Source organism: Streptopelia decaocto (genome assembly GCF_964273445.1).
Source record: "Streptopelia decaocto genome assembly, chromosome: 1".
In the NCBI taxonomy this organism is placed as follows: Eukaryota; Metazoa; Chordata; class Aves; order Columbiformes; family Columbidae; genus Streptopelia; species Streptopelia decaocto.
Window position 1 is genome coordinate 650970 of NC_138663.1, and position 16933 is coordinate 667902.

The window sequence follows — 16933 nt, forward strand, 5'->3', positions numbered from 1 at the left end:
AGGCCCAGCTCCTGCCAGCGGCTGCAGCCCTGCTGTGCACTGGGTTGCACCGGTGTGCACTGGGTTACCCCGGTGTGCACTGGGTTGCACTGGTGTGCACTGGGTTGCACCGGCGTGCACTGGGTTGCACTGGTGTTCACTGGGTTGCACTGGCATGCACTGGGTTGCACTGGTGTTCAGTGCGTTGCACCGGTGTGCACTGGGTTGCACTGGTGTGCACTGGGTTGCACCGGTGTTCACTGGGTTGCACTGGTGTTCACTGGGTTGCACTGGTGTGCACTGGGTTGCACTGGCGTGCACTGGGTTGCACCGGTGTTCAGTGGGTTGCACTGGTGTGCACGCCGGTGCACCGGCGTGCACTGGGTTGCACCAGCGTGCACTGGGTTGCACCGGTGTTCACTGGGTTGCACCGGCGTGCACTGGGTTGCACCAGCATGCACTGGGTTGCACTGGTGTTCACTGGGTTCCACTGGTATTCACTGGGTTGCACTGGTGTTCACTGGGTTCCACTGGTGTTCACTGGGTTGCACTGGTGTTCACTGAGTTGCACTGGTGTGCACTGGGTTGCACTGGTGTGCCCTGGCCTGGTGCAGCTCCTCAGCTTCTGCAGAGGTTGGGGTCCCTGATGGGTGACATCCCACTTCACTATGGAGATGTGCGAGGCTGTAAAACCAGCCGCAGAGACGTAAAGCCACGTGTTGTTGTGACGGGACGTGACGTGCGTGGGCCGTGCCCTGCGCCCGCGCTCTGTGCCCGCCGGCCCTTACCTGCCCTCTGTTTGTGTCCCAGGTGAATGGTGTCAACGTGGTGAAGGTGGGGCACAAGCAGGTGGTCTCCTTGATCCGGCAAGGGGGGAACCACCTGGTGATGAAGGTTGTCTCCGTGAGCCGCAAGCCAGAGTCAGAAGAAGTTGTTCGCAAGAAGGGTAGGTGTGGGCTCCGGGGGCTCTGGGGCGGTCGCGGTGCCTGAGCGCGAGCGGGGCTGCGGCAGAGCGGGGGCACGGACCCGCGGGGGGGCTGGCGGGAGGGAGGGCCCTGAGGGAAGGTCGGCCTGTCCTGGGCACGGACGCCGGGGCTGGCGGGCGCTGCCGCCGGGACGGGGCTGGGGAGGGAACGGGGTCGGGCAGCGCGGCGGCTGCCGGCCAGGCCCCCGCGGGCCCGGCGGGTGGGGCTGGGGGACATGGCGGCTCCATCCTGGCACCGGGGCTGCGCGCGCTCGGCCGGCCGGACCGGCTCCTCCTCGGGAAGAGCCGCGTGGGGGCCGCAGCCCGTGTGCCGCAAGCAGAGACCCCCACACCGGGGGTGGCGGGCGAACGGCCCCGCGCTGTGGGGGTGATGGAGCTGCCCCTGCTCAGTGTGGGCTGGTCGAGGTGGAGAACTGTCCCCGTGGGGCTGGCGCTGGAGCCTGCAGCAGCGCAGGGGGTGCCGGCGTGGGGCCTGTGCTCAGCCGGGCCGGCACTGGGGCTGCCCAGGGGGGTGGGGGCACAGCCAGAGCCAGGGCTGCCGGCAGGGGTTGGGACTTGGAGGGGCACATCTGGAGGGCAGCTGGATGGGAGACAGCCAGCTGTGCACAGGGGACACGGCACAGCACACAGCTGTGGAGGCCAAGAGCACATCTGGCAGCAGCCGGCAGTGGTGGGCGCACATCTGGCAGCAGCTGTATGTGGAGGATGGGGCTTCATCCACAGGCAAGCGGCTGTAGAAGGCAGAGGCACATCTGGGAACAGCTGGCAGCACGGGCAGGCTGCCCCTGTCCGTCCTGGCGCTGGGACATGTGCGGGGACACCAGCTGTGGGGCAGGAGCGTTTTCTGGGGGAACCCAGTGCTGGGGAACAGGAGCCAGGGGTGATGGGACCGAGGGGTGACCAGGAGCAAGGGGTGACAGGAGCAGAGGGTGGTGGGAGCGAGGGGTGACAGTAGCAGGGCATGGCGGGCGCAGGGGGTGACAGGAGCAGGGCGTAACGGGTGTGGGGGTGACGGGCGCAGGGGGTGACGGCCGCAGGGGGTGACAGGAGCAGGGGGTGACAGGAGCAGGGGGTAACAGGCGTGGGGGGTGACGGGCGCAGGGGGTGACAGCAGCGGGGGGTGACAGGAGCAGGGGGTAACGGGCGTGGGGGTGATGGGTGCAGGGGGTGACGGCAGCGGGGGGTGACGGCAGCGGGGGGCTCCCAGCGCAGCACGCGGGGCGTGGGGGAGGGAGGCAGCTCCGCGCTGACACTAAGAGCTGTAATTACACTGTCACGGCACAAAGGCACGAGTTGTGGGAAAGGCTGCGGCTCGAGAATCGGTGCTGGAACCACCACCAGTGCCACTCGCCACTTCTCCCGGTGCTTCCAGCCCTGCAGCCAGTGAGTGGCTGCCCGGTGCTGCCCGGCACTGCCCATCGCTGCCCGTGCCCTGAGCCCGCGGAGCTGGGCAGCCGCTCTTGCGGCACAAGGTGTGGGGCCCGGGGCCAAGTCCCCTGTGCAGGACGCTTGGGGTGGCCAGACCCCCGTACCCCCAGGGCTCTCTGGTGCCGGGGGTGATGGAGGCCCAAGCGGGGCTGGCGCTTTGTGGCTGAATCCGCCCCTGTTGGGGTCTCTGATGCAGGCAGCGCCAGCAGAGCCTGAAGCTGCGGTTGCCATGGCAATGCCTGAGCGTTGAATCCGGCATTGTCAGCGAGCGGGAGGAGGAGGAGGCGCCCCAAGTGAAGAGGAAGAGCCTTCAACTCGTCCCCGCCGCGGTGGGCTCATGGCATGCGGCGCCTGGGGGGCAGCCCCGCGCCCCGGCCCGGCTGAGCAGCCCCGGCGGGCCCCCCGCCCCGGCACAGCCCCGCGCCCGCCCGAGCCGGCCATGCGCCCCCGCCGCCCGGCGCGGAGCCGGCCGCCGTCAGCGCCGCGCTAGGGCCGGAGCCCCGGCCTGGAGCAGCCGAGGAGGGTGGGTGGGCGGCATCGCCGGGGGCCGCGCCGAGGCGGGAATGAGAGACTGAGATCGGGCCTGCTGGACGCGTTCCTCCTCCTCCCCTCCACCCATGGCGTGCGTGGCGGGGACGCAGCCATCGGAGCTGTGCGCTGCGTCCCGCGGGCGGGCGGCCAGCTGCCTCCGGCGCGTTTAATTCGCGGGAGGCTTTCATAGCCCCAGCATCTCCGGTAGCTGCCGGGGGCAGGCGCAGCCGGGGACATGACTTGGACTCTCCTCCGCTGAGGCTGTGGCGGCCTGGGCAGCGTCCACGTGCCGGCGGAGCCAGCGGCCGCTCGGCGCCGGGCCCTGCCCCGCGCCCCGGACTGTGCTACCGAGACCATGAAGAAGTTTGCTTCCACGCGCAGCCTCAATAAGATCCTGCAGCAGTGCGACTCCTCATCCCGCGAGTACGAGGAGATCCAGGCTGTGGAGAAGAAGTGGCACCTGCATCTGGCCACTCCTCGTAAGTTCCTGGACAAGAAAAGCAAAATGCCGTCTCTCTTCCTTTCAGCTCCGCCGCCTCCCAAGAGAGCGCCCAGCACCACCCTGACGCTGCGTTCCAAGTCCATGACGGCCGAGCTGGAGGAGCTGGGTAAGGGCCGCGGCGCCGGCGCGCGGTGCATGGGGAGCATGCGGGGCCGCGGCCGAGCGGGCGGCGCTCACCGGGTCCGGTGTGCAGGGGGGTCCGTGAGCAGGAGCCGACGCGCAGCTCCTGCGCTGCACTTTCTGTTGTCTTAGCGGCGCGGGGGGCAGGGGGTGAGATCCCGGTGCCGCCGCCGCAGCATGCGGGAGCCCCCGCAGAGCCGGTCCCCCCGGTGCCGCCTCCCTGGGAGGTGACATGGGGAAGGACGCCGGTAGCTCCGTGTGCTTGCAGGGCGGCTCGTGCCCCATCCATCGGGCACCCTGCGCCTCCCGCACTCCAAACAGCCCCTTGTCTTTATTTCCTTCTCCCTCCAGGCAGATGCCACCCGCTGCCAGATTATCTGGCGTCCCAGGGGCTGCCCTCCCCCCGTACACACGCTCACACGTTCTGCTGTCACTACAGAGCCTACCCACGTTTTCAGATGCTTTGGTATCCCAGCTTGCATCTCCATGTTCCTCGATTCTCTCAGAGCCTGTCCACCCCCACCCCGTCCTCGCTGCCATGTGCCCCGTGCTGGAGCCCCCGGTCTCCCCATCGTCCCAGTGGCCCCGTCCAGCCCGCACCCCCCCGGGCTCCCGCAGCAGCGCCGGCCCGGCGCGCGCCCGCAGGCTCCTCGGGCCGTCCCTCGCTGCGCAGAGCGCTGTGCCCGTGGTGCCGTGCGGTCCCCGTGTGCTGCGGAGGCGCCGGGCGCCAGGCGGGACGCGCGGCTGGCGGTGGCGGTGCCGGGGTGGCCGGTGGCAGGAGGTGCGGGGGGACCCTCCTGGAGCCCTCGTGGCGCCGCGCTCCGACCTGCAGGCGGGTGCTGGCGCGTCGGCTCTGCCCGGCCGGGCTGTCCGGCGCTGGGCCAGGGATGCTGCTCTCGGCACCGCCTGCTGCCCTGGCTCATGCTTTAGCTGGTTTTTCAGTGGTTTTGCCGTGTGAAGTGTGGCGATGTGTACAGATGAGGCTGCTGGCCACGGTGCGGAGGCTGCGCGGGGCAGAGCCCGATCCTGCTGGGTGGAGACAGGAGCCCCGGCAGAGAGCCCAGCACCCCCTCTTTGTCAGGGTGCTGTGGGAAGGTCTGCGGCCTCTGGCTCTGCTCTGCTCCCTGTCCTACGCGCAAGGCCAGGCTTTACAGCCCTGCCGGCTTCTCCGAAAGAGGTGATCTCGGGGACTGGGGCTCACAGGGAGCACGGGTTCCAAGGGACAAATCCGGGCATTGAAGGGTTTCCATCAACTGGCTCTTGGCCACTGGGATTTATTTTATGCTGAGCCCACTGCCTGGATTTCACGCCAGCCTGCTCCCCGCTTCTCCAGACCTTGTTACTAAACCTCAAGACACCGTGTTTACATGTAGCCATTTGGAGAAGCCTCAGAATAGCCCCTTTCCTTCCCCTTTTTGCTCTTCCCTTTGCGCACATACTGCACAGACCCCAGGTGTCACATTTTCCCTCTGGGTGGCTGGTCCTGACAGCAGCTCCTGGCCGGCGCGGTGCTGGTGCACGGGCAGCCCGCGCCGCGCCAAGAGCACCTTCCCAGCTGCGCCTGCCCGTCTGCAGGGCGGCACGGCCGAGCCTGAGGGACAGACACACTGCCACGGCACCGCCCGTGCAGAGGGACGGACACACTGCCACGGCGCCGCCCGTGCAGAGGGACGGACACACTGCCACGGCACCGCCCGTGCAGAGGGACGGACACACTGCCACGGCACCGCCCGTGCAGAGGGACGGACACACTGCCACGGCACCGCCCGTGCAGAGGGACGGACACACTGCCACGGCGCCGCCCGTGCAGAGGGACGGACACACTGCCACGGCGCCGCCCGTGCAGAGGGACGGACACACTGCCACGGCACCGCCCGTGCAGAGGGACAGACACACTGCCACGGCACCGCCCGTGCAGAGGGACGGACACACTGCCACGGCACCGCCCGTGCAGAGGGACGGACACACTGCCACGGCGCCGCCCGTGCAGAGGGACAGACACACTGCCACGGCGCTGCCTGTGCAGAGGGACAGACACACTGCCACGGCACTGTCCATGCAGAGGGACGGACACACTGCCACGGCACCGCCTGTGCAGAGGGACGGACACACTGCCACGGCACTGTCCATGCAGAGGGACGGACACACTGCCACGGCGCCGCCCGTGCAGAGGGACGGACACACTGCCACGGCGCTGCCCGTGCAGAGGGACGGACACACAGCCATGGCACCGCCCGTGCAGAGGGACGGACACACAGCCACGGCGCCGCCCGTGCAGAGGGACGGACACACTGCCACGGCGCTGCCCGTGCAGAGGGACGGACACACTGCCACGGCGCCGCCCGTGCAGAGGGACGGACACACAGCCATGGCGCTGCCCTCAGGGTGCCCATGCAGAGGGACAGACACACTGCCACGGCACCGCCCGTGCAGAGGGACAGACACACCGCCACGGCACCGCCCGTGCAGAGGGACAGACACACTGCCACGGCACTGCCTGTGCAGAGGGACAGACACACTGCCACGGCACCGCCCGTGCAGAGGGACGGACACACTGCCACGGCACTGCCCGTGCAGAGGGACGGACACACTGCCACGGCACTGCCTGTGCAGAGGGACGGACACACTGCCACGGCGCTGCCCTCACGGGTGCCAGACGGGGTGTGGGACAGGGACCCCCCCAGGGGCCGAGCTGCCCCACGGCACCCGCGGCGGTTGCGGAGCGGCCCCCCGGCAGGTTTCTGGCAAGCGGAGCAGGGGGGAGCCAGCTCGTGGAAAGGGAAGTCACGAAAAGCAGAGAAATAGCTCTGCCAGAGAATATGTTAAAGATGAGTCCCGGAGGTCTCCCGGAGGATTTTGCAGCTAGATGCTGCCTCTGCCTGCAGAGGGATGAGGAGCTGCAGCTGCCTCGGGGTCCTGGGGGAGGGATTTGTAGACACGTTCCCCAGGAATTTGTGGCGGTTCGTCCCCACTTCATGTCCTGTGGATCAGGGACTGAGCTGTGGCCGGTGTGTCATGCCCAGGGACAAGGGCACAGGGAGGATGGGGATCGTTCCTCCTCCCGCACTGTGTCTTCTGGTGGTTGATCCTCCAGGGGCAGTTCTGGTGCAGGTCAGCACCCCGCGCCTCGGTGGTGGGCAGGGTTAGAGCCCCGTCTCCTTTCCTGAGGGGACGGTGCTGTTAGAGAAAGGGACATTTCTACCTGCAGCTTTGTTGGAGCGTCTCTGCCCCTTTTTCGTTGCAGCCCGTCCCTGTCCTGCAGAGCATCCCATGTGCACGCAGCCCCGCCATAACATCTTGCTGCATGCGGTGCCCGTGGTTCCCAGCGAGCCGCTCGCCGGGCGCTCCTGGCCGCGGCCCTGGCGCCCGCGGGGTGCGGAGCAACCCGGCTCTGGAGACGTGCGGGCTGCCGAGTCTCCTCCGGGAGCCAGCGGGGATTCAAAGCTCCTGAAAGAGCTTCTCCCTGGCTCAGGCATTCAGTGCCACCCAGACCTCTCTGGGTCTGATTCCTTCTGGCACAGCGCCGTCCCGCTGCCTGCGGGTCTGAGAAGGGGCGGAGGGCTCAGGGCCAGGACAGGCGCTGGCCGTCCCACAGAGGGGACACGGCGCCGGGACGGGCACTGGCCATCCCATGGAGGGGACACGGTCAGGTGCAGGTCAGCACCCTCTGCCCTGCCCGAGCCGTTGTCAGAGAGCCCCAGCGAGGCCGGCGCGGGCTCGCTGCCAGGGCCCGATCCTGCCCGCATGCTGGAGGCAGCGAGGCTGCAGATGGGAATGAACGCAGGAACTGTGCATGCCATTCACCTTGTCTTTTGTTTCTTGATTCCAAGCCTCCATGCGGAGAAGAAAAGGGGGTGAGTGAAACCACACATCCTGGGGCTCCTTCCTTCCCCGTCAGCCCCCAGCCAGCGCCCGGACCCCCCGCACACACTGTGCTCCCGGGGCTGGCCTGGACCCCCCCCCACACACAGTGCTCCCCAGGGCTGGCCCAGCTCCCCGTGTGTCACGGGAGGGCCAGCTCTGTGGCCACGCGGGGAGCAGCCACCACGTGCGGCTCTGCAGGGGCAGCAAGGCCAGAACTGTGGCGGTTGTTGGGCGCCCGTTGGAGCCCGTTTGCCACCCAGCCCCGTGAGTCTCCAGCTCTGCCTTTCCCAGGGGTCGTACTCGCTTCGTGTTTGCTCCGCGGTGAAGACGCCCGGCGTGTGTCCCCAGGTGCGAGTCCTGTGCGCGGGGTCCCTCAGCCCCGGGTCAGGCCGCTGCAGCTCGGTCGGATGAAACGGCAGCCGCGCTCTCTGCCGCGTCCCGCAGCTCCGGGCTGTCCTGGAGGCACCTGGGGCGTCCCGCAATGCGGGCAGGGCTTGGTGGCGGCTCTGAGGACAGCCCTGAGCTGGCTGGGGCAGAGCTGGTGGCCCGGGGCTCCGTGTGTGACGGCTGCGCTGCGCAGTGTCTGTGTGGACACTGCACGGGGATGTGACAAACACAGGAGGTTCTTGCCGGGCTGAGAGCTGGTAGCGGACAACGGTGGATGGAGCGAGAAGGCTCGTCCTGGGCCAGCACACGGCTCCGCGTTTCTCCAGCGCAGGGTGGGGGGCGGGAGCCTGGGGAGCTGAGCCCAGTTCTGAGCCTTTCAGAAGCAAAACTGTCCTGGTGACACGGAGCTGAACGGTGTCCCAAGAACAGGGAACATGAGGGACCAGCTCTGTCACCGTCACGGTGGTGATGGAGGGAGGAGGCTGAGCAGGGCCTGCGGTGGGAGGTCTCTGAGGGCTCCCCGGGCTCCGCTGTCCCGAGCAGCTCCGCAGTGCCAGAGCGGGAGGCGACGCGGAGGGCCCAGCTCCGTGACCAGCTGCAGGTCACCAGGCATGTCCTGACGTTGAAGACATTGGTCTCCAGGTGTGTGGTGGACACCCTGGCACGTTGGGCAGCCTGAGCCCCCAGGGTCACCCGTTCCTGGGGGTCCCTCTTTTCGGGGGGCTCCAGCGCTGCCCATTCCCGCCCCAGCAGCCTGGGCAGGCGGGATCCGCTCGGGACGCGGAGCCGTGGCGGGTACAACGTGCAGCCAGCAGCAGCTCGGCTCCCTGTGCGCTCATAGACAGAAAGCAGAGCAAAAGCGGGAGCGGAGGCGGGTGCAGACCGCTGAGCATCGCTGTCTCCTCTCGCAGCACTGGGGTCCCCAGGCTAATGTCACTGCAGGGCTGCCCATAGCAGCTTCCAGAGACACCCCTGAGGCAGCTTTCCAGCACGTGGTCACCTTTAGAATCAGCCGGTGACGCGTCCCGCTCAGGCTTGGTTGTTTCCATGCAGTCACTCGCTGTTTGTGCCCAGGGGCTGAGCCAGGTCCCCTCTGGGCAGGCTGGACCCCCCTGTGCCTCTGGTGCTGAGCGCGGCCCGAGAGGCGCACGGCAGCGCGGGGGGGGCGCCACGCAGTCCCCAGAGACAAGGATGGTCGGCTCCTGGAGGCGCTGTGACGAGGACGTTCAGGAGCTGGCCCGAGCTGCTCCTGGGAGCCGGTGCAGGTCCTTGGTCCCAGGGCCTTGCTGGAGACCTGCGCCAAGGTGGTGGCCTCAGCGGGCACCTCGGTCCCCTGGCAAAACTACTCGGTGTCTGTTGGCGCAGGGCTCGCTCCTCCACAGGCTGGGCTTCCGAAATGTTTGGGGCTCATTTTTAGTCTGTATAACTCAGGAGTGCTGGCTCACAAACTGCGGCATGGCGCCCCCGGCCCGCGCCGCCCGCGGCTCCGGCCACGACACGGGGCGCGCGGGGCCTGGTCGCTCCCGCCTGGGCCGGTTGGGCACAGGAGTCCACTCGGGGGGGAAACGTCCCAGTTTGTCCCAGACAGACACTGGAGTGACTGGTTGTGCTGGAGCCAAACGGAGTCCCATGGAGTCCCCTGGACTTCTGTGTCACCGTGGTCCCTGCAGCGCCGGGTTCCCCTCGCCCGCAGCCCTCGCTCTGCCCAGCGAGGGGGACTTGCTCTCATTCCGAATATCAAAATATATCTGGGCAAACATTTGCTCTTTTCGTGTAAGGATCGAGGCTTCCTCAGAGTGCAGCAGAGCTGGGAGCGGCGCCCCAGGCCCGGAGCTCGGGCTGCTCGGGGCGCGTGGGTGGCTCCGGTGCAGCGCGGTGGGGACAGCACGGCGGTGCCGGCCGCGGGGCCCGGCCAGGCCGGTGCCTGGCGATGCTCATGGCGGGCGGGAGCTCCAGAAACCCCTCCGAGAGCTGGGTTAGCTGCTGGCTGGGGGCCAGAGGCCTGAGAGCTGCTCTGCAGCTCCGCGTTCAGCAGGCGCAGGAGCGGCTGTCCCTGCGGGACGGTCACCCCTGTGGGACGGTCACCCCCTGCGGGACGGTCACCCCTGTGGGACGGTCACCCCTGTGGGACGGTCACCCCTGTGGTGGGATGAGCCCCTCGTAGGGGAGCTGCCTCGGTGCAATGACCCTTGCTAACCCGTTGGCTTTTTTGTTTGGAATTCCAGAGAAACTGGACGAGATTTTGGCGGCAGCCGAGCCGGCGCTGAGAGCAGACATTGTGGAAGCAGATTCTCGGGCAGCCACTGTGAAGCAGCGACCAACAAGCCGGCGGATCACGCCAGCAGAAATCAGTGTGAGAGAGGAGGGCTCGCGGGGCCGGGGGCACGTGGCGCTGTGCCGGCGCTGAGCGCCAGCGTGGGGGACAAGAGACACCCTGGGGGACATGGGGACACAGAGCAGGGCCCGGGCGGGCGGTGGGAGCTGACCGGGCTGCTCGGCGCTCGCTCGCCAGGACGGGGTTGCCATGGGAAGGATGCTAGAGCAGATCTGAAGGAGCATGGAAAGCTGAGCCAGAGAGCTTCGTCTGGCTGCAGTTTTCTGGATGTGCAACTGGAAATTAGGAGGAATGAAAGAAGAGAAAAACACCATCTCTGAGGGGAACAGGGATGGAGTAGGAGTGGGGCTGCCAGCTCCAGGCTGTCTGGATTGTGAAAGTGCAGCAGGTGGTGGGAGGCAGCTTCTGGAGCAGGAGGGAAAATGGGACAGGCTGAGCAGAGCCCGGCCTGAGCCGAGCCTTCCCACGGAGGAAGGTGTGCTGGAGCCGCTGTGGGAGCCGGCACCGCCGCGGAGCCGGCGCCACCATTCCCTGGGCACAGAGAGGGGAGTGGGCAGGGGACAGGGCAGAGGAGAGGGCAGGAGGTTCACCCTTCAGACGGCAGGGGCGCAGGTTTTGGCGCCACGCTGGACGAGGCAGGGTGGAGGGTGGACTGTTGAAGGCAGAGGTGAGGACGGGGTCTGTCCTTGTCCCCAAAGAAGCCACCGCTCCGCAGCAGTTCCGCCTGCAGGGACAGGGCCGGGCTGCAGATCGATGTGGGGCAGAGCCCGGAGTCACCGCGGGCAGAAGGGCCAGGGGACAGATAAGCGTTGTGTCCCCTCAGCTGAGTCCCGCCCATGTCCCGTTTTCCCTTGCAGTCCCTCTTTGAACGCCAGGGAATGGCAGCACACTCGGGGGTCCTGGCGGGAGCTGAGAAGCCCCATGTTTCACTGCGCAAAGGAATTCCACGGACAAAATCTGTAGGTAAGGCCGGCCGGGGGGAATCCCTTCCTAAGAGCGAAGGCGTTCCCGTGGAGCGTCGGTGCCTGCACAGGAGCCGCTGACAGCTTGCAACTGCAGCGCTGTGAAGGGGGGTGTTTAATGGGGTTTTGCTTTGGCGGCTGCCTGTGTCTTGAGGAGCCTGTTCCAGCGCTGACGCGGTCAGACCGGAGCCCTCCAGAGCTCGTTCCTCCCTCCGGCTCCTTTCCGGAGGAGTTTGCCCGCGCTCTGTGCTGGCAGCCGAGGGTCGGTGGGTGATGCTCTGTCTGCCCGTGCAGTAGCTGCGCTGGGCGTGCAGGGAGCTGAGCCTGAAGCCATGAGCGGCAACAGCTTGCGATGGGGGAGCCGGTGACGCTCATCCGTGGGCTGGTCGGGTCTGTAGAGCCTGTCCCAGAAGGTTCGTGGTGCAGCTAAAACCAAAAATGTGCTGGAGGTGGCAGGAGGAGGCAGAGTAGAGCAGGGTGGGTGACACAGTGACAGCGTGGGCTCTCATCTCCCTCTCCTGGGTTCGTGTACCGTTGGGTTTCAGCCGGGTGGTGACACTGAGCCTGGTGACACCAAGCAGTGGTGACACCAAACCATGATGACACGGAGCCTGGTAACACTGAGCAGTGGTGACACCGAGCTGTGGTGACATTAAGCCTCATGACACCAAGCCTGGTGACACCGAACCATGGTGACACCGAGCCTGGTGACTCCAAGCTGTGGTGACACCGAGCCTGGTGACACCGAGCCTGGTGACACTGAGCAGTGGTGACACCAAGCCTGGTGACATCGAGCCTGGTGACACTGAGCCATGGTGACACTGAACCTGGTGACACCAAGCCGTGGTGACACTGAGCCTGGTGACACTGAGCAGTGGTGACACCGAGCAGTGGTGACACCGAGCCTGGTAACACTGAGCCTGTTGACACTGAGCCATGGTGACACTGAACCTGGTGACACCAAGCCGTGGTGACACTGAGCCTGGTGACACTGAGCAGTGGTGACACCGAGCCATGGTGACACCGAGCCTGGTGACACCGAGCAGTGGTGACACCGAGCCTGGTGACACTGAGCCTGGTGACACCGAGCCTGGTGACACTGAGCAGTGGTGACACTGAGCCTGGTGACACCGAGCCTGGTGACACTGAGCCTGGTGACACCGAGCAGTGGTGACACCGAGCCTGGTGACACTGAGCCTGGTGACACTGAGCAGTGGTGACACCGAGCCTGGTGACACCGAGCCTGGTGACACTGAGCCTGGTGACACCGAGCAGTGGTGACACCGAGCCTGGTGACACTGAGCCTGGTGACACTGAGCAGTGGTGACACTGAGCCTGGTGACACCGAGCAGTGGTGACACCGAGCCTGGTGACACTGAGCCTGGTGACACTGAGCAGTGGTGACACCGAGCCTGGTGACACCGAGCCTGGTGACACTGAGCCTGGTGACACTGAGCAGTGGTGACACCGAGCCTGGTGACACCGAGCCTGGTGACACCGGGCAGCGGTGGCAGCGGGTCTGAGGCCGTGCGGGTCGGAGCTGGGCGAGCGTGTTGTTGCTCACGTGGAGGGGCCGAGGGCAGGAGGAAGGGCAGTGGGGACAAAAGCCGTGTGCTGTGTGACAGGTGTTCACTGTAAGCAATCCCAAGGCACCATTTGATAGCAATGGCGATGCCAAAACAAATTGTGCGGTTAACACACAAAATAAGTGAATAGAAAGTAAATTCTGCTTCAGGCTACAGCTGAGAGCCGCACAGTCCTAGCAAGGATGTAAAAACCAGTTGAAAACTGCAAGAGGTAGTATTCAAAATGCACTTTCTAATGCACAGAGCCACAGAATTGCTGTGTACGTGCCTCGCGCGTGTGTTTGTACGAGAGCAGCTGGTACCTGCGGTCCCACGCGAGTAGCAGATAGCGAGAGATAATCAAACGTGTGTATGTGATTAATCCCAAAAACAAACTCGGTGAGCTGATCCTAGAAACACGAGCCGGGAGTGGGCGCGGAAGGGGCTGCCCCGGCGTGCGCTGGCACTGCGCGTCGGTAGAGCTGCCGGCCCACCCGAAACCCGCGGGCAGCAGCTCCCGTGACTGCGGAACCGAAATAGAGCCGGGGCCCAGCAGCTGATGCGGCGCCGCGTTGGGGGCGAACGTGGGCAGGAGTTAGTTGCTCATCCCTCGCGAGGCTGTGACGTGCGTGGCAGGGAGGGAGCGGAGCTGCTGCGGGGGCCGGAGCAGAAGGGCCCGCGGGACGGTCTCATGTGCACAAAGGGCTCGGCAGCGTGTGCGGGGGGGGGATTCCTCGCATCCCGCCACACGCGGTGACAGCGCAGGCGTCTCCATCGCACTGAGGTGCCACGAGCTGGACTGCGAACTGGCTGAAGGGAAGAAGCCATAGAGTCGTGGTCAATGGGGCAGAGTCCAGTTGATCCTGTATCCAGTGCAGAGCCTCAGGGGCAGTGCTGGGGACAGTACTGCTCAATATATTCATCAGTGACTTGGATGAGGGAATAGAGTGACTGTCAGCAAGTTTGCTGGTGACACCAAGCTGGGAGGAGTGGTGACACTGGAAGCTGTGCTGCCATCAGAGACCTGGACAGGCTGGAGAGCTGGGCGGGGAAAATGTAATGAAATAGAACAAGGACAAGTGTAGAGTCTTGAATCTGGGCAGGAACAACCCCAGGTTCCAGTGTAAGGTGGGGAATGACCTATTAGAGAGCAGCGTAGGGGAAAGGGACCTGGGGGTCCTGGGGACAGCAGGGTGACCATGAGCCAGCACTGGGCCCTTGTGGCCAGGAAGCCAATGGGACCTGGGGTGGGTTAGAAGGGGGTGGTCAGTAGGTCAGAGAGGTTCTCCTGCCTCTCTGCTCTGCCCTGGGGAGACCACACCTGGAATCTTGTGTCCAGTTGTGGCCCCTCAGTTCCAGCAGGACAGGGAACTGCTGGAGAGAGTCCAGCGCAGCCACCAAGATGCTGGAGGGAGTGGAGCATCTCCCGTGTGAGGAAAGGCTGAGGGAGCTGGGGCTCTGGAGCTGGACAAGAGGAGACTGAGGGGGGACTCATTGCTGGGGATCAATATGGAAAGGGGGAGTGTCAGGAGGATGGAGCCAGGCTCTTCTGGTGACAACCAGTGACAGGACAAGGGGCAATGGGTGCAAACTGGAACACAGGAGGTTCCACTTGACTATGAGAAGCAACTTGTTGGGGTGAGGGTGGCAGAGCCTGGCCCAGGCTGCCCAGGGGGTTGTGGAGTCTCCTTCTGTGCAGACATTCCAACCCCCTGGACACCTTCCTGTGTAACCTCATCTGGGTGTTCCTGCTCCATGGGGGGATTGCACTGGATGAGCTTTCCAGGGCCCTTCCAGTCCCTCACATTCTGTGATTCTATGATTCTATGAACCCTCCCCAGCGACCGGGGGCAACGGGCTCTTGGAACGCGGTGTGCGTGACGTCTGGGAGGCTCCTGCGCAGGTGCTGTTGCCGCGGGGAGCAGCAGTGACCGCTGGGCGTCAGGCTGCCCGCTCGGGGTGCAACCTGCGTCCTGGACGTGCGCTTCGTGCCTGAGGATGGTTGGGAAAATGCTGCTGAGCAGAAGTTGTTTGAGGTTCAATCAAGCCACAAACAGCTGGAAGTCATTTTGAAGGGGTTCTGTTGTGTGAAAGAGCATTTTCACCAGTAACAGATCAGAAACTGGAAACATTCACTAAAAACTACATCCTTGTGTGCAAGGAGCTCCTTCTGCTGTGAAAGCACAGTCAGCGGCTGGGGAAGTCCCTCTAAACCTGCACCTCGTTGTGCGATGCTCATTGTGCAATGCCCATTGTGCAATGCCCGTTGTGTGATGTTCATTGTGCAATGCCCATTGTGCGATGCTCCTTGTGCGATGCTCGTTGTGTGATGCCCATTGTGCGATGCTCATTGTGCAGTGCCCATTGTGCAATGCTCATTGTGCAGTGCTCATTGTGCAGTGCCCATTGTGCGATGTTCATTGTGCAATGCTCATTGTGCAATGCCCATTGTGCGATGCCCATTGTGCGATGCTCGTTGTGTGATGCCCATTGTACGATGTTCATTGTGCAGTGCCCATTGTGTAATGCTCATTGTGCAGTGCTCATTGTGCAGTGCCCATTGTGCGATGTTCATTGTGCAGTGCCCGTTGTGCAATGCTCATTGTGCGATGTTCATTGTGCAATGCTCATTGTGCAATGCCCATTGTGCGATGCCCATTGTGCGATGCTCATTGTGTGATGCCCATTGTACAATGCTCATTGTGCAGTGCCCATTGTGCAATGCTCATTGTGCAATGCCCATTGTGCGATGCTCGTTGTGCGATGCCCATTGTGCGATGTTCATTGTGCAGTGCCCATTGTGCAGTGCCCATTGTGTGATGTTCATTGTGTGATGCCCATTGTGTGATGCCCATTGTGCGATGCCCATTGTGCAATGCTTGTTGTGCAATGCCCGTTGTGCAATGTTCGTTGTGCAGTGCCCATTGTGCAGTGCCCATTGTGCAATGCTCGTTGTGCAATGCCCATTGTGCGATGCTCCTTCTGCAATGCCCATTGTGCGATGCTCGTTGTGCGATGCCCGTTGTGTGATGCTTATTGTGCAGTGCCCATTGTGCAGTGCCCATTGTGCAGTGCCCATTGTGCGATGCCTGTTGTGCGATGCCTGTTGTGTGACACTCGTGCAGATTCAGTGACAAGTCTCTGTTCAGAGGGCGGCGAGCAGGGGGTGTGTGGTTTGCAGGGTTTAGGCACCTGCACGTTTGGTTGTTGTGTGCAGGGTTTGTCTGCTCGCGGGGCTGTGCTGTCCCATGGACGCCTGTTCTGTTCAGCGCGGGATTCCCAGCGTTACAGCTGCACGGGGACCAGAAACAGATTTAATCTGCGTCAGGGAGGATGAGCAGAGCTGGAGCTGCTGCCGCAAGCGCAGCATCCAACAACAACCCCACAATAAATACAGGAGAGAATCCACGTAGCTGTTGGTTCTGCTCAGTCCTGGAGTGGCGTGTGTCTGTCTGCGCCGAGCGGGAGCGGCTCCGGGTGCGGGGGGCACAGCGGGTCCTGTTCCCGGTTCCCCTGCCGCAACACGCACCACGAGCAGTGGAGCGGCGCCTCGTGGACACAGCTCATTGCTGTGCGATTCCAGAGAAGCTGGAATAGAAAACAGCCAAACAGGAGAAACTGGGTTGCAATTGGCTTGTTTTAGCCCTTCTTGAGCTGTCATTTCACACCCACAGCGACAGGCTCACACGCTGCGCATACATCGGTTGACTCCGTGATAAAAACCACTACTAAAAGCAAGGAACTAGATGAAAAATAAGCAGGGCTTGGTTGGCTGGCTTGGGTTTTTGGTGAAGAAATCCTCTGAGCAATTTGCTTGTTCCACAGCTGGTTTACATTCCCAGAGACTTGTGACAAAAGGTCAAAGCATTTCGTGTTTGCATCTAAAAATCTCTTGAGACAAAGGTGATTAACCCTCAGCGGCTACAAAGAGCAGAACGGGAGAAATACTTCCAGCAAAATGTGAAGAGAAGAGATGCATTGCGCTGGGGAGGCTGGTAGGAGAGAAAACCTCTGTCAGGCTTCCAAGATCGCTACCACGCCATCTGCTCAGCCTTGGAAGCTGGAAACACGTGTAAGTCTGCAGAGCCGCCACGGTCCCCAGCGCGGCCCTCCCGAGCCCGCGCTGGGCTGTGGTGGCGCGTCCCCGTGAGCGCTGGAGCTGCGCTGGGCTGTGGTGGCGCGTCCCCGTGAGCGCTGGAGCTGCGCTGGGCTGTGGTGGCGCGTCCCTCACGATCCGTGCAGGCTGTGGTGGCACGTCCCCGTGTGCGCTGGAGC

General features: G+C 64.2%; 1 protein-coding gene across 3 annotated transcripts in view; it reads left to right on the top strand.

Annotated features, from left to right (window-relative positions):
• Positions 1 to 16933, top strand: part of SHANK3 (SH3 and multiple ankyrin repeat domains 3) — a 393528-nt gene that overhangs the window by 331608 nt on the left and 44987 nt on the right. For all 3 annotated transcript variants that reach the window (XM_082076373.1, XM_082076372.1, XM_082076371.1), the window contains exons 18-21: positions 790 to 925; positions 3451 to 3531; positions 10022 to 10149; positions 10989 to 11094. In XM_082076373.1, coding sequence (XP_081932499.1) covers positions 790 to 925; positions 3451 to 3531; positions 10022 to 10149; positions 10989 to 11094 — 451 coding nt within the window. The remainder of the gene's footprint in view (positions 1 to 789; positions 926 to 3450; positions 3532 to 10021; positions 10150 to 10988; positions 11095 to 16933) is intronic.